The sequence below is a fragment of the Cervus elaphus genome, chromosome 33 (assembly GCF_910594005.1).
Source record: "Cervus elaphus chromosome 33, mCerEla1.1, whole genome shotgun sequence".
NCBI lineage: Eukaryota > Metazoa > Chordata > Mammalia > Artiodactyla > Cervidae > Cervus > Cervus elaphus.
The window spans coordinates 39,554,750-39,579,664 of NC_057847.1; the positions used below are offsets into that span (position 1 = coordinate 39,554,750).

At 33.5% G+C, this 24,915-nt stretch overlaps 1 protein-coding gene across 18 annotated transcripts in view; it reads left to right on the forward strand.

Annotated features, from left to right (window-relative positions):
• Positions 1 to 24,915, forward strand: part of BAZ2B (bromodomain adjacent to zinc finger domain 2B) — a 400,154-nt gene that overhangs the window by 242,167 nt on the left and 133,072 nt on the right. For 16 of the 18 annotated variants that reach the window (XM_043894803.1, XM_043894804.1, XM_043894812.1 and 13 more), the window contains 2 exons: positions 4,422 to 4,568; positions 22,415 to 22,603. In XM_043894803.1, coding sequence (XP_043750738.1) covers positions 4,424 to 4,568; positions 22,415 to 22,603 — 334 coding nt within the window. In that variant the 5' untranslated portion in view covers positions 4,422 to 4,423. The remainder of the gene's footprint in view (positions 1 to 4,421; positions 4,569 to 22,414; positions 22,604 to 24,915) is intronic. The other 2 variants (XM_043894815.1, XM_043894816.1) reach the window with 1 other exon arrangement.

Genomic DNA, 24,915 nt, shown 5'->3' on the forward strand with positions numbered 1-24,915 from the left:
AGTTTCAGCTTCAACATCAGTCCTTCCAATAATATTCAGGACTGATTTCCTTTAGAATGGACTGGTTGGATCTCCTTGCAGTCCAAGGGACTCTCTAGAGTCTTCTCCAACACCACAATTGAAAACCATCAATTTTTGGCACTCAGCTTTCTTTATAGTCCATCTCACACCCATACATGACTACTGGAAAAACCATAGCTTTGACTAGATGGACATTTGCTGGCAAAGTAATGTCTCTGCTTTTTAATAAGCTGTCTAGGTTGGTCATAGCTTTTCTTCCAAGGAGTAAGAGTCTTTTAATTTCATGGCTGCAGTCACCATCTGCAGTGATTTTGGAGCCCCAAAAAATAAAGTCTGACACTGTTTCCATTGTTTCCCTATCTATTTGCAATGAAGTGATGGAACCAGATGCCATGATCTTAGTTTCTTGAATGTTGAGTTTTAAGCCAACATTTTCACTCTCCTCTTTCACTTTCATTAAGAGACTCTTTAGTTCTTCTTCACTTTCTACCATAAGGGTGGTATCATCTGCATGTCTGAGGTTATTGATAGTTCTCCCAGCAATCTTGATTCCAGCTTGTGCTTCATCCAGCCCAGCGTTTCTCATGATGTACTCTGCATATAAGTTAAATAAGCAGGGTGACAGTTTACACCCCTGACGTACTCCTTTCCCAATGTGGAACCAGTCGATTTTTCCATGTCCAGTTCTAACTGTTCCTTCCTGACCTGCATACAGGTTTCTCAAGAGGCAGGTCAGGTGGTCTGGTATTCCCATCTCTTGAAGAATTTTCCAGTTTGTTGTGATCTACATAGTCAAACACTTTGGCATAGTTAATGAAGCAGAAGTAGATGTTTTTCTGGAACCCTCTTGCTTTTTCGGTGATCAAATGGATGTTGGCAATTTGATTTCTGGTTCCTCTGCCTTTTCTAAATCTAGCTTGAACATCTGGAAGTTCATAGTTCACGTACTGTTGAAACCTGGCTTGGAGAATTTTGAGCATTACTTTGCTAGTGTGTGAGATAAATTCAATTATGCAGTAGTTTGAGCATTCTTTGGCATTGCCTTTCTTTGGGACTGAAATGAAAACTGACCTTATCCAGTCCTGTGATCACTGCTGAGTTTTCCAAATTTGCTGGCATATTGAGTGCAGCACTTTCACAACATCATCATACTCACTCCACTAGCCTTATTCGTAGCGAAACCTACTAGTTATAGCAGTACCATTTTCTATGGAGGTGATTGACAGCAATGTCAGAATATGAAGAGAAGTTTTTGAATTGTATATGACTGGAAAACTTACTGAAATTGCCCTATTAGTGACGCTGTTGTGTCAACCTGAGATTTCTTTTACCCTATGATCTTATCTTCAAAAAATCATATACATACCATATGGATTCAATAATTTAAACATTAATCTTGCATTATTTTAATTGGCCACTGTTTTATTTTACCTTTCTAAATTTAAGTATACTTGATTTGCAATGTTGTGTTAATTTCTGCTATACAGCAAAGTGATTCAGTTATACATGTATATTTCTTTTTCACGTTATTTTCCTTTATGGTTTATTATAGGATATTGAATATAGTTCTTTATGCTTTTCAGTAGGACCTTGTTGTTTATCCATTACATCTATATATACATGTATAATATATATGTATATATGTATTGGCTTGTATTATGTATATGTATGTGTATTTATATAATAGTTTGTATCTCCAAATCACAAACTTCCAACTCATCCTCCCCACTCACCCCAACCCTTGGCAACCACAAGAATGTTCTTTATGTCTGTGGGTCTGTTTGTGTTTTGTAGATATGTTCATGTATGTCATATTTTAGATTCTACATATTAGTAATATTACCTAATATTTGTGTTTCTCTGATTTACTTCACTTAGTATGATAATCTCTAGGTCCATCCATGTTTCTGCAAATGGAATTATTGCATTCTTTTTATGGCTGAGTTTTATTCCATTGTGTGGAATACTTCAGTCACCTGTTGATAGACATTTTGGTTGTTTCCATGTCTTGGCTATTGGTTTTGTGCTAGTTTGAACATAGTGGTGTTTATATCTTTTCAAATTATAGTTTTGTCTGGATGTACATCCAGGAGTGTGATTGCTGGAATCATATGTTGTATGAATAACCTCTGTACTATTTTCTGCACTAATTTACACTTCCACCTGTAATATTGGAAAGTTCCTTTTTATCCACATACTCTCCAGCATTTGTTATTTGCAGACTTTTAATGATGGCCATTCTGACTGGTGTGAGGTAGTACCTAATTGTAGTTTTGATACACATCTCTCTAATAATCAGCAATGATGAGCATCTTTTCATCTGTTAATTGGATGATAGTTTTAAATGAAATCAAACTGTTTTTCTTTGAAAATATGTAGTAATTACGTGAATCGGCTACAGAATTCCATACAAAAACCTTTCTATGGTTAAATTATTTAAATAAGTTTACTCATGGTTAATGTGTGAATAGTATTTTTTTTCGTCTCTTCCTATATATGTGTACTTATTTAAGCAACTGTGAACTTCACAGTTTCCTTGCTTAATTGTGATATTAGTATATGCAGAGTATTAAAATGACCATAACCTATCCTAGGTTTTTAAAAATTTTAAGATATCACTGACTTATAACATCATATTAGTTTCAGGTGTACATATAATGATTCAATATTTGTATTAGTGTGAAATGAACACCATGGTAAGTTCAGTTAATATCCTTACCACATAGTTATAAATATTTTTCCCTGTGATGAGAACTTTTAAGATCTATTTTCTTCTTGCTGTTGTTCGGGCGCCCAAGTTGTGGCCAATGCTTTGTGACCCCATGGACTGTAGCATTCCCCCTCCCTATCCCTTACCATCTCCTGGAGTTTGCCCAAGTTCATGTCCATTGCATTGATAATGCCATCCAGCCATGTCGTCCACTGATGCCCTCTTCTCCTTCTGCCCTCAATCTTTCCCATCATCAGGGACTTTTCCAGTGAGTCAGCTGTTTGCATCTGGTGACCAAAATACTGCAGCTTTAGCTTCAGCATCAGTCCTTCCAAGGAGTATTCAGAGTTGATTTCCCTTAAGATTAACTGGTTTGACCTACTTGCTGTCCAGGGGACTTCAGGTGTCTTCTCCAACACCACAGTTTAAAGGCATTAATTCTTTGGCATTCTGCCCTCTTTACAATCCAGTTTTCACAACCATACGTGACCACTGGGAAGACCATAAGCTTGACCATACGGACCTTTGTTGGCAGAGTGATGTCTGCTTTTCAACATACTGTCTAGGTTTATCATAGCTTTTCTGCTGAGAAGCAGTCACCTTCTGATTTCTGGCTGCCGACACCATCCACAGTGATTTTAGAGCCCAAGAAGAAGAAATCTGTCACTGCTTCCACCTTTTCCATTTCTATTTGCCATGAACTAATGGGATCAGATGCCATGATCTAAGTTTTTTTAAAATTGAGTTTTAAGCCAGCTCTTTCACTCTCCTCCTTCACTCTCATCAAGAGGCTCTTTAGTTCCTCTTTGCTTTCTGCCATAAGGGTGGTATTATCTGCATATCTGAGGTTGTTTCTCCTCTATTATCAACTTTCAAATGTACAATAAAATTTTATTAAGAATAGTCACCATACAGCCCATTGCATCCTATCACATATTTGTTTTATAATTGTAAGTTCTTAACTTTTGCGTCCTTCATTCATTTCCATTCTAGATTTTAATATCAACATAAACTATTATAATAAGATCAATGTAAATAGTACCCAAAATAGCTAAGCAAGTTAATAAAAATGCTCAGAAGTCAAGTCATTATAAATGGATCATATTAAAGCTATTTTGAGACCATAGTTCAAACTAGACTCTAGGATAAACTCTAAAATGTATTTGTTTTTGGGAGGACTCACTATATTGGGGATTACCAGATCAGATTCATGGATGCACCTAGAAGTATGTTGCTATTTGTGTTTAGAAGACAGGGTTACATTTCACTATAATTTGGTCGTATTGTCTTGATTCATTAAGATAGTAGGAGTATTATGCTGTAAGTGAATAAATGATGAGGTGATTTAAGAAGAATGAAAAGTTAATATGCTTATTTATTTTCCTAAGATTTTGGCAACACTTAGTTCTATGAAGTTACTGTATTTAAATGACTTATTCTTTTATATAAGAATACAAGTTTTTTAGATTTGTTATGCTTTGTATTAAGCTTACCGTATAAACTGGTATTTTAATTTACATTGTTTTTATTTACTCTATATTTTATCTTTCTGAGGAACATGTATTTCTAAACTTATTTTCATATTTTAAATAGGTATTCCTAGAAGTTTGACTTATTTTAAATATATTTAATTCTTTTGCATAATTCTACTATTTAATACTGAAAATTAACATTTGCCTGCTTCTCATAGATATGGAGTCTGGAGAACGGTTACCATCCTCAACAGCCTCCTCTACTACACCAACTTCATCCTCTATACCTTCTGTGGCTTCATCAGTTTCAAAAGGCGGCCTTTCCACTGGAGCTGCTTCACTTAGCTCTACAATCAACCCATGTGGTGAATACTCTTTATTAACTCTAGCACGCCATCCTTTTGCTAGTTTGCATCCAGAGTGTCTTTTGAACTTTGAGTAAAATGTTTTTTTTGCCTTCTTTGGCCTGTTGAACAATTGCTAGGTTAAACTTCTAGTCTGTTTTTTCTGGATTTTATCAGCACACTGGAGTAGCGCTGCTTATTCCATGTTTTCTGTGATTTTTAGAAGCTCTTTTTAAGAGTTTCATTATAATATCTTACTTGGACTGTTTCCATTAATAAATTAGTACATGAAAAATCTTTTAAAACAATAGGCTCATGAGAGAGTAAAGAAAAAGAAAAGAAACCTGTATAGTAAGATTAGGCCTCAATGTCGTGGACCTCTTTGCCCTAAATTTGCTTCCAGTATTTTAAATGACCTTCACCAAGCCTCAATTACCCTAGTTCATAAAATACGTTCTAAAACATATCATTTATTTGATGAAAAATGTTTTTTAAGTTTTAAATATTTTGAAAATTATTTAAAGATATTTGACAGGTTTTTCTTAAACATGAGCAAAGGTTATATTGCTAAAGGAACTTTATTTCAGAAATGAAAATAACCTCAATTTTAGTTTTATGTAAAAGGTATTTTTTATCCTTCAAAATCACTTTTTGCCCAAACACATTTGGATATTTAACAGAATACATTCTGTTTTTTCTTTTTTAACCTAAAGTTGATCAACTCTTTCCTTTATCATTAGGAAGATTTTTAATCTTATATATATAATTATCTTATAGATTATTTCATCTGTGTAAGCTTTAGAACTAAATAATGTTTTACTTTTTCAAAATTAGTTTATAATATTGGGTGAAAGAATATGGAATGTTTGCTGACAGAATACCTTCACAAATTGTCAAATATATATTTGTTGAATTATCTGATTTTTTCCAGTCAGTGGTATGACAAGGATTTTGTTTTGTCATTTTATCAGAACAATTTTCTAACATCTTCTTAGTAATTGTAAAGTAACTAAAAGAATATACCATTACATTGAAACATAAATGAATAAAAATTCCTGTTCTGTACCCTGTACAATCTAGGTTATTCAGCAACTTCCACATTTCCCTTGTGTATAAGATGATAGCTATGTGTAAAATAATGAATGACTTTGATATGCTGTGTTCAAAACTAGTGATACCACAATTGGCATTTTACCTTAAGTTTCTTTGTCTAAATGATAACATACAGCTCTATTTTTGTAATTATTCTTTCATGTTTTTTTATAACTCTTCTCCTTTCCTTTGTTGTCAACTCCTTTCATTGTATTCTTCCAATCTGCTGTCTTACTTTGTATTTACTTGTGAATTAATATTTAAAATATATAATGTTTCTAGAGAAATGTCCTTTTTTCAGTGTTGAAATTTTCAGTCCTTGAGTGCAGAGCCTCGAGTTTTCTGGACATTTTGCTATCAGCTATTTCTCATGTAGCTTTCTGAATTAGTGGCATTTGAATTGCTTACAATTCTGAGTAGTCACACATTGAATGCTATTTTTTGGTAATGGTGGTTGGGAGTTGCAGAAAGGCAGAGTATGCTTAGTTATTGAATAATGTTAGAAATTTCCTCATCTATAAAGGATTTAATTTTTATCATTTATTTGCCAGTAGAATATCTTATAGAGTTTTTATGTGCAGATGCTTGCATTGAATGCAGCTATAATTTATTTCTGTATTTATTCTGGGATATATCACTTATTAATTAACACAGTATACTTTTAGTACCTACAGCATGAGTTTTTTTCACTTTTTAAGAAAATATTTTTTTTCTATTTTTAACTTTCACAGTGTTGTGGTTTATGTTTAAAGTAGAGCCTTATAATGTATGGAAACATGCCCAGTTGTCCTACATAATTCAGTTTATCAAATTTTCCTGTCTTATCTGTTAATTTTGGCCTATTCAATGTCTGATAATTCTCTCCTTTTAAAAGTAAAATTATAAAGTGATAATGGGCCTGCCTTCTTTACCTTAAACAATTTGAATTTCCTCCATGTTCTTGATGTATAGAGACAACAGAACAGAATTTTCATCTTTAAAATGTCAGTACCTCACCAGTTCTTTAATGGTCCCTTTGAAGATGTTGTTTTAAATGGTCATTTTAATTGGCTTTTCTCTGTCATCTTCATTAATGATATGTCTATAAGAATTCCTGTGAGTTACAAAGGATTTAATTAAAACATGCTTTCAGAGTTGGAATAATCAACTAATTTCTTTTAAATCAACATCCTGTCAGGGTCTGGGATTATAGATACCTACAAGTTAGCCTATTGCTGTTATGATGCTGGCAGAAGACTTGAGACTCCTTGGTCAGAGATCTTATGACTATGGCGTAGCAAATAGTCATGTTGGCATTGATTCCCCAGGTATCCCAAGTCCTACAGGGTAATACTGAGAGACAGTTGAATTTTACACATTTAGTGGGTTTGTGTCACAGCTAAGGAATGCTTAGTTTAGCAACCTACTGCTTTTGTAGTAAATAAAAGCACACCCACTCTTTGTCTGGAAAGAAATGTCACCTCATCCATCAAGATTGCTCACTACAGTCCTGAGAAATTGCCCAGTTTTAAAGAGTGGTCAAGACCTTGCATTCTTGGCATGCCCAGCAACAGCATGCAGGGACCATGAAGGACTGTCTCTCACAACACACCTTTAATTTTATTGCTGTAACTTGGATAGAAAATTACACTGCAACAAAGATTGATTAATCTAAGGCTATCTGCATATAGTAGGTCTTGTTGGTCATATCAGAAGTTATATTTCTTGTCCCTTTAAAGTATGATTTAAAAAAAAAATAACTTGCCTACTTCCAAACAATAATTTGGGATAGCTTTCAATAAATACATTGGCACAATAAACAAAACAATTAACTAAAGTATCAAAAGATAGACTTTAAAAAGTATAAAAATGCTAGCTGAAAGAAACCACAGACATTAGACAAAAAACTAGCTGCTAAAAATAAAAAAAAAAAAAAAGTGGGCTACGTAGCTCACATGCTAGTGCTAGTGAATGCATCAGTTCCTCAGAGAAAAACAAACCTTTTCTTCACCTGAGTGGTTTGGGGTATACACCTCCAGAACCTTTGTATGAAAGACCATGGGATACACAGTATCCTATATGCCAGTTTTATAGGTATTCAAACATTATTTCCCATTTATCTCTGAACAAAAGCTGAAAGAATAGTATTTAAGCAGAGTTCCAAAATTAAACTTTACAGAGTGGATTTGTTTGTGATTGATAGTCATTTGGCCTAATGAAAAAAAAGCATAGAACTTTGAGAAATTTCAGTGATTAAACTATGCTATAGATCCGTGGATTTCAATCCATTTTTTGAGTTAGAACCCTTCAAACAAAGACTTGTAAAATGTCGAGTATATAAAACAGAGAAACTGTTTAAACTTCACGTGTTAAAGCTGGAGTATGCCTACTTTTGAAGTTAGTGCCTGAATTACACATGTATCTTAACTGCAGGCCTACCTCTGTAGAAGTGTGCCAAATCATGGTATATTGAGGAAATTGCAAATTGATCAGTAAGGCCTCAGTGTAGGGTATGTGTCAGTGAATAGCAATGTTAACAGTGATTAACATAGTTAACAACAATTAACTAGGAGTAGGAACACAGGTCAAATAAATGTACTAGTCTTTTGGTAAACAGCTCTGAGGTGGGCAGTACCATCACAGACCTGCTCCTAATTTTATTAAATATACCCTGTCTTCTGACCTATGGGACTTTCATGCTCAATGTCTGTCTCACGGCTGTTAGAAGGCTGATCCACCTACAGTACTGTTTCCCAGGAAGGAAGAGGATGGAGTAGAAGAGGGAAAAAGTTGTATGTCTGATTACTTTGACTCCTTTTAAAGAACTTTCCCAGAAACCCCATCCAGAGATTTCCACTTAACATCTGTTTTGTCAGAATTATATGAATGGTAATCTCAGCTTCCGGGAAGACCAGGAAGATTAGTTTTTAGCTGAGCATATTGCCATCCTGAAGAAAACAGAGGTTATTAGCAAGGAATAGGGAGAGAACGGATAGCCAATATCTGCTATGGTTAAGTGGAACAGAGGGACAGGAGGTCAAGCTGGGGAGTAGGTTAAGGTCAGATCATTTAGAACTTCACGCACCATGCTTAGGAGTTTAGACAGAAGGATATATTGATTAAAAGCAAGGACTTTGCATTTGAAAGGCCCTGAAATTGAATCTTGATTTATCCACTTATTAGCTATGTGAATTTGGATAAATTACTCACCCATTTCTAAACTTCAGTTACCTCAAATATAAAATAAATATGCTACCATTTTATAAGGATAGATGAGATGATGCCTGACATAGGGTAGGGGCCTAGTAAACTATAACCTTTATTTTTATTCATAATTGATTAGGTAGAAGAATTTTAATAGCTTTGAAAATGATAGCTCTAGCAGCATGGGCATCAGGATGGTCTGAGAAAGTGCTTAATTTATCTGAGTGAGAAATAATAAAGGGCAAAATTAGGAATTATTGGAGTTGGAGAAAGAAACAAGATTCCAGAGATATATTGTAAGCAGATTGTTATGGGATACAGTGACTGGATTTGGGCATAGTAGTGCTTGAGCAGGGGAGAGAGAAGCCTTGACGTGACTTGGATAACTGGGAGAAGAGTGCAAGTCTGTGTGCTATACAGCATGTTCTCATTGGTTATCTGTTTTATACGTAGTAGTGTATACATGTCAATCCCAATCTCTCGATTCATCCTACCCTCCTTCCCCTCTGGGTATCTGTATGTTGGCTCTTAACTGTCACAATAATAAACACTTATCAATTCCTTTATAACAAGGATGCCAATCCTCCTATACAGTATCATTAATTTATCTCTATTTATTATCATATCCATTAGTATAAAAGTCTTCACTTAGTATCTCCCATCTTAAAAAGTAATACATATCAAAAACTCTTCCTTCTTTCACCCAAACACTCTTCTGACTGTGACTCTGTTTTCTGCCTCCCTTTATAACCAAAATTCTCAAAATATATAGCTGTATGTGTTTTCCCTTTTTCCTCATCTTTTATGTGTATGTCAATCCACAGCAGTGCCATTTTTCTGTCCTCATCTCACTAAACCCTTGGGAAGAATTGACACAATTGACCAGTCTTTGCTTCTTGAAAACCTTTTTTAGGGAAGAATTTGTATCAAATTGATAGCATTTCTTCCCTAAAAGTTTGGTAGAATCCACTCTGAAGTCATTTAGGCTTGGAAGATTGTTATTGTTTGTTTGGTTTAATGTTGAGTGTGTGTGTGCTCGGTTGGTCAGTCATGTAGGATTCTTTGCAACCCTGTGAACTGTAGCCCGCCAGACCCCTCTGTCCATGTGATTTTTCCAGGCAAGAATATTAGAATGGGCTGCCATGTTCTCTTCTAGGGGATCTTCCCGACCCGAGGATTGAACCTGTCTCCTGCATCTCCTGCATTGGCAGGTGTATTCTTTACCACTGAGCCACCTGGAAAGCCCAGTGTTGTTATCGGAAGATATTAAATCAGGAGTTCAACTTTTTTTTTGGCCGAACTGTACAACTTGTGGGATTTTTTTTTTTTTTTAGTTCAACCAAGAGTTGAACCGTGACCCTCAGCAGTGAGAGCATAGAGCCCTAACTCCTGGACCACCAGGGAATTCCTAGGAATTCACCTTTAAAAATAGAAGTATAAAACTATTCAGATTTATCATTTTCTTTGTGGGTGACCTTTGGTAGTTGATGTCTTTAACATTTTGCCCATATCATCTAAATTGTATTATAGGTGCAGAGTTGTTCCAAATAGTACGTTATCCTTGACTCTGTAGGATTTGTAGTGATATCTTCTCTTTTGTTATTGATACTGATGATTTGAACCTTTTTTCCTTTAGAGCTTTATCAACTTTATCAACGTTTTTGACACTAGATTTTGGTTTCATTGATTTTTTTTTCAACATTCTGTTTTATGTTTCATTGTTTACCTTTTTATTTCCTTGTTTTTCAAATGTGTGTGATTTCCTCCTTTTTTCTTCTAATTTCTTAAAGGGAAAACTTAGATTATTTATGTTAGACTTTTCTCATTTTCTCATATATGCACTTAATGCTAAAACTTTCCCTTTCCAGCTATAGCTGCATCCCTCAAATTTTGATATATTTTCATTTCATTATCATTCTGGTGAAATTATTTTCTATTTTCCTTTGTGAATTCTTCTTTCACTGATGTTTAAAAGTCAGTAATTTGACATTTACAATTTTAAAGTGATGTCCATTTTAGTTTTATTGTAGTTAAAAAATGTACTAATGATAATCTGTGCTCTGTGTTTTGGCTTCCCACTGTCACTTTTTCAGACTGGCCCTGGTGGGTCTCCTCTGTGCCTGTGAGAACTGTTGGGTCAGCCATGTACTTGGCAGAGATACATCTCTTTCTCTTGTGGTTTCCTTGCTTGTAAGATTAGCCCGTGATTTCCAGCTGCTCTGCCAGCTTTGGACTCTGCTCTCTGACACCTCAGGCTTTCTGCTGTCTAAGCTAATCATGGTGAAGGTATGCACTCAATTAAGAAATACATCAAACTGAACATATCTGCTGTGTGGAGGTTTTGTCTTTCTCTACGTTCTCTGCTTGCTATTTTGTGGTGCCTGGTACACAGTACTTGTAGTTAGACATTTGGAAAGTTTAAGCTCTGAATTTGAGTCTCATTCTTTCTGTGGTGTGATCATTGCCAAGATTTCCCCTTTAAATTTCCTGGTTTCCTGATGTTTTCTTAGCCTGGAGTCTGACCTCTGGCACCTTTGGTTGATAAGCCTGTTGTTTCATCTTCTACTGTTTTCTGTAGTTAAAGCTGTGAAGTTTAGACAGCATTATGGGCAACAAAGGCATACTTCTTACCCCTTCTTTTTACCATTTCTTCCAGATTAAAATTTCTCCGAGCTTTTCTCTGCTTTTCAGTATCTTATTTTTGTTGTTTTCAATCAAATTTTTGTAATCATTTTCTGTGGATGATTTATGTGACCACTTCACCCCCTCATTACCTGAAGTTGTCACCCTCAAAATGAATCACTTTCTTTTTAAAAAAACTTTTTACCTTAGACTCCTGGGATGGCATATGTGACACAATCTAGCTAATCCAAACATCATATTTCCCATATAATGATGGTTAAATGATTGGTTAAGGAAGGCACATGAGACTAATCAAAGGCAAAGAGATTCCACTGTAGGATTTTTATTGGTACTTGTGAGGAAGTATAACCTTTTTGTCCCATAAACCTAAAAGGGAGGTCCTGTCTGAGGAAATAGAGCCAAAAGAGGAAAGAGAAATTAAATCCTAGTAAACTTTGAACCAGTCTTCTTTATCTAAAGCATCTCCCAAATGCTTTTATGTTATGTGAATTAATACATTTACCTTTTCACGTAGGCATTTTGAGTTGATTGTTTTGTACTTTTCAATTTATTAATAACTAATACATCCTCCACCATCAAATCCCAACTTGAGGTCTCAAACATGTTCTCTCTTTGTCTTAGAGGAATTACATAAGCTGATTCTCATGCTTTGTCTCAGGTTACATATCCTGAAACATTAATTAGTTCACAGTGTCTGGGTAATTTCTGTTATCTGTTTTTACCCTAGTAATTTCCTCCATAGTACTCTTCACGGTTTACAATCATAGATTTGGTGGTGTTTTACTTGTTTGTCCCTCCTACATTTAAAAGGCAGGACCATACAGTGTTCTCTAGTCAATGTGTGTCCAGTCAGTGCCAGGCACAAAATATGTGCTTAAGAAGCAATTGTTGAAGAAAGAAGGAAGGAGAGATGAAATTGCAGTAATAGGACTTGTAAATTAGAGGATAAATTTACTCTAATGTTTTGTAGGCTATATTATGCTCTACTCGGGTCAGGAAGATCCCCTGGAGAAAGAAATGGCAACCCACTCCAGCATTCTTGCCTGGAGAATCCCCAAGGACAGAGGAGCCTGGTGGGCTACAGTCCGTGGGGTTGCAAACAGCCAGACACGACCGAGTGACTAAGCAGCAGCTGCAGCAGCATGCTCTACTCTGATAATACCAAATAACTGCAGAGTTTAGTTGGAGATGAGCGTTATAAGCCTCAGGGTAAAGAATCTTAAAAGATGAGTTGACCTTACTGAAGAGGCATTGAATAAATAAAACTGTTAATTAAAAATTCTTATTTAAAAGATGGAGCTTATGTTTACTGTCAGTAGAGAACTGTCAAGAGAATGAGATAGACCTGTTCTTGAGAGTTTGGGGATTAAGCCAGATTTTCATTTCAGTCTCTTTGAGTACTTATATGAACTATTATAACAATTTTCTTTTTTAGTTGTCTATATTCTAGACATCTGTAAGTCACAAATAAAGACCCTGGAATGTTCACTATCTAGCTTTTTTTTTCCTTTCAGTAGATTTATTTAATGAAGGGTTTGATCACAAGGCACCAGGTGTTTTTGAAATATATTTTACATAACTTTTATGGCTAGAACTTTGGACTTTTAATTAGAATTTTAGCAGTAAATTAGTAAAGAAAGGCCATACTTTCCAATCAATTAAGTAACTTTAAAAATGAACCCAAGGTTATGGGTATAATTGTTTCTTTCCTTTCAAAAAAGATATATTGAAATCCTAATCCCCTGTTCTTCAGAATGTGATGTCTTTGGAAATTGGGTCCTTAGTGAGTGAGTGAGAGTCACTCAGTCGTGTCCAACTCTTTGTGACACCATGGACTATAGCCCACCAGGCTCTGTCTGTCTGTGGGATTCTCTAGGCAAGAATACTGGAGTGGGTTGCCATTCCCTTCTCCGGGGGATCTTCCCAAACCACGTATGGAACCCAGCTCTCCTGTTTTATCTTCTTTTAGTTTTGCTTCCTTTTGGTCTTTACCCTACTGGGGTCTTTGGGAACTGTGCATATTTGTAACAGCATCTACCATACCTCTTCATTTTAGCTTAGGCTGGATTTGAAGAGCCAAAACAGGAAAACACTTGAGACCTGAGACTCTCACAGAGAAATAAGTTAGAGCTTTGCTTTCCTGTTCTTTATTATTTATTTTTTTTTAATGTAATCTCTCCTTTTATCAACCTTCATCATTTCATACTGTAAGAAAGTGAAATCACTAATGGCAAATAACCTTATGAATCTGCTGAATGTAAAGAGAAAAGGCCATGGTATAGATGAATGGATTAGGAGGGAGACATCTAACTCTAGGGGTTTACAGTTGGTAAAAACTCAGGCTTTGTTGTATCATTATGTGTTACACAATGACTGGGTACTGATTGCTTGCAGTGACACAAGCATAAGCAATCCTTCAAAAATCAAGTATAAATATAACAAGAAAAAAAGCAATATGGAAAAATTCAGAAATGTCCAACAATTGCTATTTCTTGGGTAAAACGCTACTGATCAGTAGTTGGGTTCCCCAACAAGATGTGAAAGCAAGAGAATTTTAGAAAGCAGCAATTTTAAAGAACTGAAAGCTATGCAAAATGCATTGCAGTCCTTCATTATATAGTTCATAAGTATGAAAAAAAAAAAAGAATTCTAGGCTGTTAATTAATTCATAATTCTGGAAAACATTTTTCCATGCCATTAATCTATAACAGTAACTGTTACACAGTCTCTCCCTTGCTGTCTTTATGAGAGACCCTTATCACCAAGTCTTCCCTGGTTAATCTCTGTGTCACCATTTGCTTCCAGTTGCTTCACAAGCCACTCTTAACCCACCCCTGGAAACTATGTATAAAATCATTTAATGTGTGCTAATGATAGGAGCATTTACACATCTAACCAATATATATTTAACCAAGCTATTCCTTTAAAGCATGATCATATAAGAAAGTGACATTACATCAATACTATAGACAACTGTTTTTCCCATGAACTATGGAATTTTTTTGGACAAATTCACCTCTTCCCAGAAATATGCAAAGTTCAGTGCAAAAGAGTAACAGTAAAGTGTTCATTAAGCCAGTAGAACAAATCACCTTGTTTTCAAAATATTAACTCCACCTTAGTGGAGTGCATTCAAGTGCATCAATGCTTGCTTGCATTGCCCTAAACCAAAATTACCGGTGTCTTTATTAAAGGGGAAGGTTAGACATAGATGTATACAGAAAGAAGCCCATCTGGAGACATAGGAAATATGCCTGAGGTTTCCAAATTTAGGAGAGAATAATGAAACATAATCTTCATTAGCATCTTCAGGGGCATGGCCTTGCCCACACCTTACTTGGAATTTTGTAGCCTCCAGAACTGAGACAATAAATTTCTGTTGTTCTAAGCCACTCAGTTTGTGGGTAATTTGTATGGCTGCCATAGCAAATTAATATATGACCTCTATTGAATGCACTATTGTTTTTGATGATTAGCTGTACTTTGCTGGTTATATACTAGAAGCTGATTTTGCAATGCTATAAAATATGTTTCTAGTTTAAAGGACTAGAGACAGGAGTTTAAAGGTATGTTGCAACCAATTAGTGTAGCAATGAAAGAAATGTGTTTTTCAAAGCTGCTTTTAGTAATTTTTGTTTATTATGGGAAAACTGACTTATTTATTGAAGCATAAGTAAAATAAGATTTTAGAATTAAGTTTGCACATTTTTTATAATTCATTATAAAAATAAACTGCATCTATAGTTGAATATAGGGATATATAAATATAGTATAATTTTAGTATTTTAATCTGTGAACTTTAAATTCTTTCATTAGATCGAACAAAAAATAACTTTTTTCCCAGAGGAGCAGTTACTCCTGTCTTTTAAGAATAGTTATTTGCCTGGGGATTGATACATCATTGAGTGAACTGAATCAAAAGCTTGTTCACCAGCTTCAGTGTTATATAGAGTAGTAGCTTTTGTTCCCAAGGCTACCTAGACTTTTAATGATTTTTTTTCTAATAAAAAGGCTGTTTGAAAGGAAATTAGTAACTTTATATTAAATCCTGGCAGATACCAACGTAACCAAGTGGTCAAAGTTAATGTTACCAGTACCACATAGCAACATCATAGACCCCAGTTGTGTTGAGAAGGAAACATTGGGTACTCTTCCCAATCATGTTTAACCTCTTCTAATCATGAGAAAACATCAGACAAACCCACACTGAGATCCATCTACAAAGCACCTGACTAGTACTCTAATGTATCAAGGTCATGAAAGACAAGACTGAGAAACTGTCACAAATTAGAGAAAATTAGGGAGACGCAGAAGCTAAATGCAACGTGAGATCCTGAATTGGATCTTAACACAGAAAAAGGACACTACTGGAAAAACTGATGAGATCTGAATAAATTAATTAATTAATCAGGGTCAATTTCTTGGCTTTGAAAATTAGTTTTCATCATATAAAATGTTAAGGGGAAGTTGGAACCCTGTACTGTTTTATGCAACTCTTGTGAGTCTAAAACAATCTCAAAACAAATACTTAAAAATAAAAAGAAAGACTTTATTTCCATACCATGCTTTTTTAATGTTAAAATATAAAGGTTAACTACTGAAAAAGTTATAAGAATAAAGGAATAAAATGAAAATTATTGGTGGGGGAATGTCTTGTCACCATTAACTATAAAATTCTTTGTTCTTTAATCGAAGTTCAAGTTAGCAGAATTTGTACACTGTGAGTTTCAGAATATTTAAACATTAATATGTTTAGTAATTTTAATATGTGGGCAAATAATTTGAGCATTTATTTAATTTACAGTAATTTCACTTTATTGCATTCAATTACTAGTGTTTAAGTACTCTTGTAACCTTTATTTGTGCTAGCATTTTTGACGATTAAACATATTTTGAAGGTTGCATACTAGACACTGATTTTGCAATGCTGTAAAATGTGCTAACAGTTTAAAGAACTAGAGATAAGAGAATACATGTTGCAACAAGTTTGTGTAGCAATGACAAAGATATTTGTAGCACACAAAAAGCAGCATATGTGGAATTCTGTCATAATAAATGGTCTTGATTTTTTTTAAAAAGATTAGATGCTTTAAGCATACTTTTAATCCTTATAATCGTTTTGTTTTAATTTGTTATCTAAACTCTCCTGATTGGTAGGAGATTTTGTCCACTCATAGTATAGGTTCAAGACATTAGTATGGTATTTATGTAATTTTGTTCCTGTCGGGCGAAAAGCCCTTACTGTATTGTTATGTGAAGTTCATTTGATATTAATAAAGGCACTTGCAGTTAACATGTGCTGTTCCTGAGACACTGGCATTTCTGTAACTGCTTTAATCACTTATAGATAGATTGGCTAGTAAAATCTGTAAAACTGTGCTAAAAAGTAGTCAGCTTATTATAATCTAAACAATTTAGGCATTAGAGCTGTATATTAATTCTCATTATGCAGTAAGTTCACATTTTTACTTATCAGTTAAAATGGAAACCAAAAAAAGTTGCAGTCATAATATTGAAACTATGCTTGAATGTTAATATCTGTAAAAAAGAATAATTATGGTCTTCTAAAACTATTTTCATTTTATGATGTAATTTATCAGTTTTCAATTGTGTTCTCTGAGCAAAATTTGAGATTTTTTTTTTTTGAGTAGTCATGCCAGGTTTTTATTTGGGAGGATCTTCTGATTATAGGTTTATTAATGTAGAAAAATTACTTCTCCAAAAGTAAAGCATTCTAATATTCAGATAATTTTATTTTGTACTCATAAATTTAAAAGAGTCAGTTTGACTTGTGTTGAATTTTCTTTCTATTGGAAGATGCTGTGTTTTTTTTGTTGTTAATACAGAATATACTTTTTAAAACATGTAGTTATAGAGTTCACTTAGCCTTCTCCAGTCTATGATTAGAAATCTTGTGAACAGTAGCTTGGTGTTTCAAGACAGTTGGAGAAGGTTAAGGACATTGTCCTGACAATGAAAAAGTGCAAGTGAAAATCATCCGACTCTTTGTGACCCCATGGACTATACAGTCCATGGAATTCCCCAGGCCAGAATACTGGAGTGGGTAGCCTTTCCCTTCTCCAGAGTATCTTCCCAACCCAGGGATTGAACCCAGGTCTCCCACATTGCCGGATTGAACCCAGGTCTCCCGCATTGCGGGCGTATTCTTTACCAGCTGAACCACAAGGGAAGCCCAAGAATACTGGAGTGGGTAGCCTATCCCTTCTCCAGAGGATCTTCCCCACCCAGGAATTAAACAGGGATCTCCTGCATTGCAGGCAGCTTCTTTACCAACTGAGCTATGAAACCTGACAATGAAACTAAGGGTGTAATCTAAACAGCACCCCCTGCTGTATAAGAAGATTAAAGCCACAGCATAGATGTCATTAAATCAGCTTCTAAGTACCCAAAGAGCTTTTATTAACATTGTGAATGCTTTTTATAATTGAAACAGAAGGGGAAAGTGAGGTATATTTTTATCTCTTAAAGAATGACTTATGGTTATTCTAGCTTTTTAAAGGAAGAGAGAAACAGAGAATTGAAAACTACCATTTTTAGAGTTATCCACAGCAGGTATTATATTGTCCCTGCAACTGTTAGCAGTTTGTTTTCTGCAGTGTTTTGTAGAGAGTAAAAATGATTAAGAAATGGCTCATTCCTTTATAACCTTATACCCTAGCGATGGTATGATAAAAGATTGTGAATAATCATGAATGTTCAAAGAGGGTCCAAAATGTATCTGGGAGATTCAGGGATACTTCTTGGAATATATTTTCTTGAAATTATTATGAAAGGATAGTTAAGATTATTAAAGGCAAAAGAAGTCAAAGAGCATGTTATATAAGCATGGAGGGTTTATAGAAATAATGTGACCAAAAATATAATAATGGAAAACATTTACTAAGTACTTGTATTTCAGAGTATGCCAAGTATTGCAGATTATTGAGATGATCGAGATTCAGTTTTTGCTCTCAAGGAACTAAAATCCAAGTTTAGAATTCATGTGTATAGAAGTGATAGTTAAACTAATGGAAGTACATGAAATGACTGAGGATGAAAGCATAAAAGTGGAAGAAGGAGATGGTTGGACAAAATCTTTAGGAATCTTACTTATATTTACAAAAGAAAATCCAATAAGGCACACAGTAGTACTATTGAAAAACAGAGTTAAGAAGAATATCAAAATAGTTCCATGACCTGGATCTTAAGGGTGAAAATGGGTTTAATAAGGAAGAGGCAATCATATGCCAGATTTAGAGAGTCAGGTTAAGAATGAGACGAGGCCAAAAGGCATGCTGAGAGATATGGAAATGGAAATGTGGAAACCGTGGTTAGTAAAATTTAAGAGTTTAAGATCTTGGAGTGGTAGAGTTTTGTGTGATAGAATCCAGCATGTGGCCTAAATGAAATCAAGGAGAAATAAAAGGCCAAGTGGTAATTAAAAAAAATGAGGACTCGAGGTTGCTTAAGTGTAAGGCAAAAGGAAACTAGTAAGAAGGATCCTTGAATTTAAATGAAAATTCAAGACAGCTTCCTGGTCTTTGGAATTAGTCCCATGCATGTGCACCTCCTGTTATTAATGAGTAATAAATCGATTCATTCAGCAGATACCTATTATATATCTACTCTGTACAAGATATTGTTTAGGTATTTGGGATCTGTTACTTATTTCTGTATGTGACAATACCAGTTCATAATATTATAATGTTAACTAACTTATTTTATATATTGTGGTGTGAAGAAGTCTTACACTACCTAAATTATGTTCAAATCATTGAGTTCTTTAAGGCTCAGGATTATGTCTTATTTATCCTGTATGCTAACTACTAAGCATAGCCACCTATACTTAATAGGAACTTAAATATGTTCGTGAATTTAAATATGTTCATGAAATGTCTGAATTACTAGAAACTTTTGAATAAAGAACAGAATAATTCTGGAAGGTTTTTACGTGAAATTAGTAGCTGTTTTTATAAAAAGTGTGGAAAAAATATATTTAAATTATTAATATATATAGAATTACAAAGCCATTTAATGAGAAAGATATACTTGTTCTTATCACTGACTTCTATATTGCTATATAGGCAAAATTTAGTAAAGATTATTAAATGTAGTGTGAAATTATTTCCCTTCAGTGGTATAACTTTATCCATGTATAGCAAAGAAAGTCTCTAATGTGTGTTCTTAATAATGCATAGTATCACTATAATCAGTATAATGTGGGCCTGATCTTCACTATATTCAAAAGTGAACCTTTTCTTATCAACAAAGAATAAGTAGGTCCTATAGATTCCATTGTCACATGAATACTTTCTATGCTTTAATTATGTTCACCAGGAGTTTTCTAAAAAGGAATAAGAAAATAGAGTAAGGTAGCCTCTTCATAATTTTATCAAGCATAGATATAACTCTGTGTACAAACTACTTTTTTTCCCATTTGAATCTACAGTGCATAAAGCTCATATTTTGTTGGAATCTTATATTAAGCTCTTCCTAGCTATCACACATTTTAGAGTTAGAAAAAGAATGACTCATGTTGATATTTGATAGAAACCAGCACAATTCTGTAAAGCAGTTAACCTTCAATTAAAAACTAAATACATTTTTTAAAAAAAGAACCTTTTTATTATCAAACTGTGTAATTGATTCTCAAATTGATTCTCAATTATTGCTTCAAGAGTGACAACTGCATTACTCGTGTTTTTTGGTTCATGAGACTCCAAGGTTTAAGCTCATTTATTTCTTCACAATAAGAAAATTAATGTTCTGACTATACATCCAAGAATCTGCCTGCTAACAATTAACTTCTATTGTAGAAATATTTCTATCAGTTTCTGCTCCTTTATAATTTCAATCTGTTCTGAGTTTTTATAATATATTGTATAGTTTTGAGTTTACCTCACAAAACTTTTTGTATTAAATCACTGCTATTAATATATATATAATTGACAAATACAATTTAAGAATTATTATTTTGTAAAATATAAGTTAAAAGTGATTCTAAAATCTACAAACTGAATGTTCAGTTCATCTTGTTTATCAAGAAAACTAATATAGAGGAAAATGTAACTGACCACAGTATGCTTATAAATAAGCAGTGGATTAAGGACATGTGATTTCAGAAGTTGAACTGATTAGTGAGAATCAGGGATTTTATAGGCAATCACATGTGAAAATAAATAATGGTTCTTAATATTATATATAGGCTCATTTTTTTTAGAGAAATTAGCTGGGTCTTTGAGAATTCTATTGCCCACCCACCCCAAAATTTACATAATCTTTGTGATGCCATAGCAATACTCTTAAAAATAGTGATACTTAAAAAAAAAAAAAAATAGTGATACTTGAGTAATTTCCCTTTTTTCTAGTAGCAGACTCTGTTTTGTTTTGGCTTAATTTTAGTGCTTATGGCAGTCTAGAATTCTGATTACATAAAAAGTACCAAATTCACAGATTTTCTGTTTAGGCTTTGATAAACAAAAACTAAGATTGACTGACTAAGAAAATATATCCAAGTTTGTGTCCTTCCCTGCCCTCCTCCCTCACAGTTTTATTTGTGGGCCTTGCTTGTAAAGACTGAGTGTCTTCCCTATAAGATCTACTAACTGCTTTGTAATAGTAGGACCTCAACTTTCAATCAGAACTTTTTACCTTGAAGGCTGATTGATGTAAGATATACTTGATATAATCATCTATTTAAATCTTACTACTTCAATGAAAATACAGTGTTATTTCAATGAAGAATTTAGGGCTTATATCAGTCAAAGATAGTACACTCTGATCTCTTTGATGACTTCCTCTTAGTTTTCAGAGAATAAAAAAGCAAAGAGAAGAGATTTTATTGATAACTAAATCATAACAAAAAGTATACTTATTTTTAAGTTGCATTTTCTAATTTACTTCAAACATATTTTATTCAAACTATATTGCAATGCATAGCCAGGTCTGATGTAAACAGGTTGATAAGGAAGCCTTATATTTTTTTTGACACAGAGCATAATAGTTTTCACACAGTAAATTATGGTAGCCTAGAGTGTGAGTTTTATATTCTGCTTTCATACTATCAAATCAGGAAACTTAATTATTTCCTGGAAGTAAAAAGAAGATTTCCAAATATTAACAAATCTTCTGCCAAATCCCTGCAAAAAATGAAAAATACATTGTGTTTTTGATTGTTTAACACTGCAACCTCGGGTTATGACACTTAGTACCAGATTCTCTTTAGAGTAAATGTAGAGATTGAAAAAAATCACATTTGAATTGAATATGAACTTACTATCACAGTGTTTAAAAATGATTTTTGTATTGATCACTACCCTCGAATGCATTTAGAAATAAATTAGTGAGTTTATTTATTAAATACTTATGCTCTTGGATGTATTGCTTTATCAGGCTAGAAATATAATCCTTTTTGGCATCAACTCTCCTTACCTAAAGATGTTGGATAGAGACCATAGCTTCAATTCTAGCACGTGGAAACTAGGAACTCTTTGCCTATAGTATATGACAATTTGCGTAATGACTTTGTGATGGATTCTGGATTTATTTTGTTAATTTTCAACTTTGTATTAATAGGATGTTTTTTTATCTTCCTTCTTATAAGTAAAAGTTCCTGATAAAATAGTAATGTACATGTATTGGCAGAAAGTTTGCCTCACTTTTGCAGGTCAAACTTTATAATTTATGAAAATTACTTACTTAAAGCATCACTCTCAACCTCAAAATTATAAATAAAATTATGTCATTCATTTGACTTATTTTTAGAGTATATTCGTGTTTCTAGAAACATCTTATTCTGTAGGGTTTGAAGAACAGAAATGCAAAAGAAAAAAGGTATAATAGAAATTTAATAGATAAACTATAAATTTTAACACACTATGAATGCTGAAATCAGATAAATCTCATCTGTTTTTATAATACAACTTTAAGTGTGTTTTTTTCCCTCCCAGGACATTTATTCAGAGCAGCTGGGGATCAACCGTTTAACCTGTCCACAGTGTCGAGTGCCTTCCCAATGGTCAGCCACCCAGTCTTTGGTCTACATTCAGCCAGCTCAGGGCATTCAGAATTTGGTGGTTTGGGGACACTTGGTACACCCACAGCCTTAGCCGCCCATCCCCAACTAGCATCTTTTCCAGGTAAACATCTATTACAAACAGTGTTCAAGGAAAGGAAGAAAGCTTGAAAATGTGCAAGCAGTAACTGTTTATTAAACTGAACAAAAAGAATAGTCTTATGCCTGGTATATTAAAGCTCATGTGCAAGAATTAGCGCAATCCTTTTTATCATGTGCAAAATAATAAAACACACTGTGTGTGCTGTGTGGCCATGTAACTAGTTATTCAAATGCTAAGCTAGAAAAAAAGGCATCTGTTGCAAAAGTGAATAATTAAGCCAAGTTTTTATCATGCTTTTTATTGAAGTAGAAAAGTATATGTATTAGAAGTATAAAATTTGATTAATTTTTCTTTTTACTTGGTTTTTTAAAAAAATTATTTAACTTTCAGTGAAAAACTAAAGTCCAGTTCCTATAATGAATAAATACACTTTTATTTTGAGTTCTCATTTCTCTGTGTTTGTAAGTAAGATGAGCTTGGCTCTTAAATTTCTATTTTTTTCATGTTTTACTTAAACAACCATAGATTTGCACCACTTACATGGGAGGGAGACCAGAATTATCCCAGATTAGAGGATTCAGGAGTTCAGTAAGACACCAATTAAAGCTTAACTTAGACAAACATGCTATAATTTCTCATTATACTATTTTGAAAGTCTAAGCTTTAATGTGTTTCCAGTGATTAATTTTATCTTAATAAATTTTAGTTAAGGTTACATGATTTAGTGTTACTATTAGAGCATAATTCAGAGACAAGTAGATCTGAATTTAAATCAGGCCTGTTAAGCTGTGTGACCTTGATTGAACAAGTAATCTGACCTCTCAGCCTCAGGTTTCTCATGTGAATAATGAGGATGATAATAATAATAATAGTATCTACCTCTTAGGGTTCTTGTGGAGATTAAAAGAGATAATCCTTGTCCAGTGCTGAATGCAATGTTCAGCATACATAATTGGTACATAACTGGTAGCCATCATGATTCTTTCTCTTGTTAAGAGTTTCTTTAAAAGGAATCAAGTATCTTGTTTGATGGAAAGATGGTTAAATAAAAAAAAAAAAAAAAAAAGAAAGATGGTTAAATATACATTTAATATGACTCATTTTTTGAGTCATATTATTTCTTTAATTCAGAAAGGGGATGGCGAGAAGGAACAATGTGTCTAGAAAGTTAAAAGTCAAACTAAGTCTTGACATTTGCTTTAAAAATACTAATAGAAATTTATTTTAGGCAGTTCTGAGCATGGTTGCTTAGCAAGATGAGTGAGTATTCAGTAGATATTTGCTGAAATATAGGTTGCTGAATAAAAAATTAAAATAAGTAATAGTAATATAGTTGCTAGTATCTTAAATTTTAAAAATTGTTCTAACTCAATTTCTTATATTTGATATAATTTGATATATATAGTATTAATTGCTTTTGAGCATTTCTAAACCACAATGTAATTATTGAATTATTAAAATCAATTATCTTCTGTACTGAAAACATGGTTAACAGTTGTAAAGAATTACTCATCTCAACTTCAATAATGTTGGTATTTTCACTGTATGGAAAAATTTTATAGCTTCCTGAATCTGTATAAGCTATTCATTCATCCATTTATTGTACAAACTTCTTTGAGCATCTAACTGTTCTGTGCACTAGGCTGAGCACTTAGGAGTCTATGCACTAACATAGTCTGTGTTATGTTTCTTATAGTTTTTAGAAGATGGATAAATAGAAAATTATAAGACAGAGTCTTTAGTGGCAAATAACAGTATGGCTGTATAAGCATACTTTTTTGCCAAGAGAATATGCTTTGTTTTAGAACACTCATTTGTTTAAGTTGTACATCTTATATAACTTAAATTCCTATAATTGGCTTTATTTAAAAGGGTAACCAAAGTGCCAAAATTTTTAAATCACCTAATAAATAAAAACACAAAAAGAAGAAATTACTAGGAATTTTAAATCAGGAATAGTTTATTTTTAAATATTATGCACTTCTAAACTAGTCTGCATTTCAGGTGACTAAATCAACATGAAAGTTACTTAATGGATATTAGTATAATAAATTTATTTCCATTTTATATTGAAATAGTATTTCATTGGAAGTTCTTTTAAAATATTTATAATTTTAGTCATTATATTTTTATATTACTATGAATTTTTGTGAAGTATTTGGCTCTATCAAATCAGGGAGATTTTTAAATTCTGCTGTCTTCTAGGTTCAAATTGGGTTTCAGTATATCCTCTGAAATAATAGACTCTTTCAATGGAATATGATTAATGTTGTTACCATGCAGTTACTGCCTTTGAATACATTTAGAAATTCATCATGTTCTGGTTTATGTAA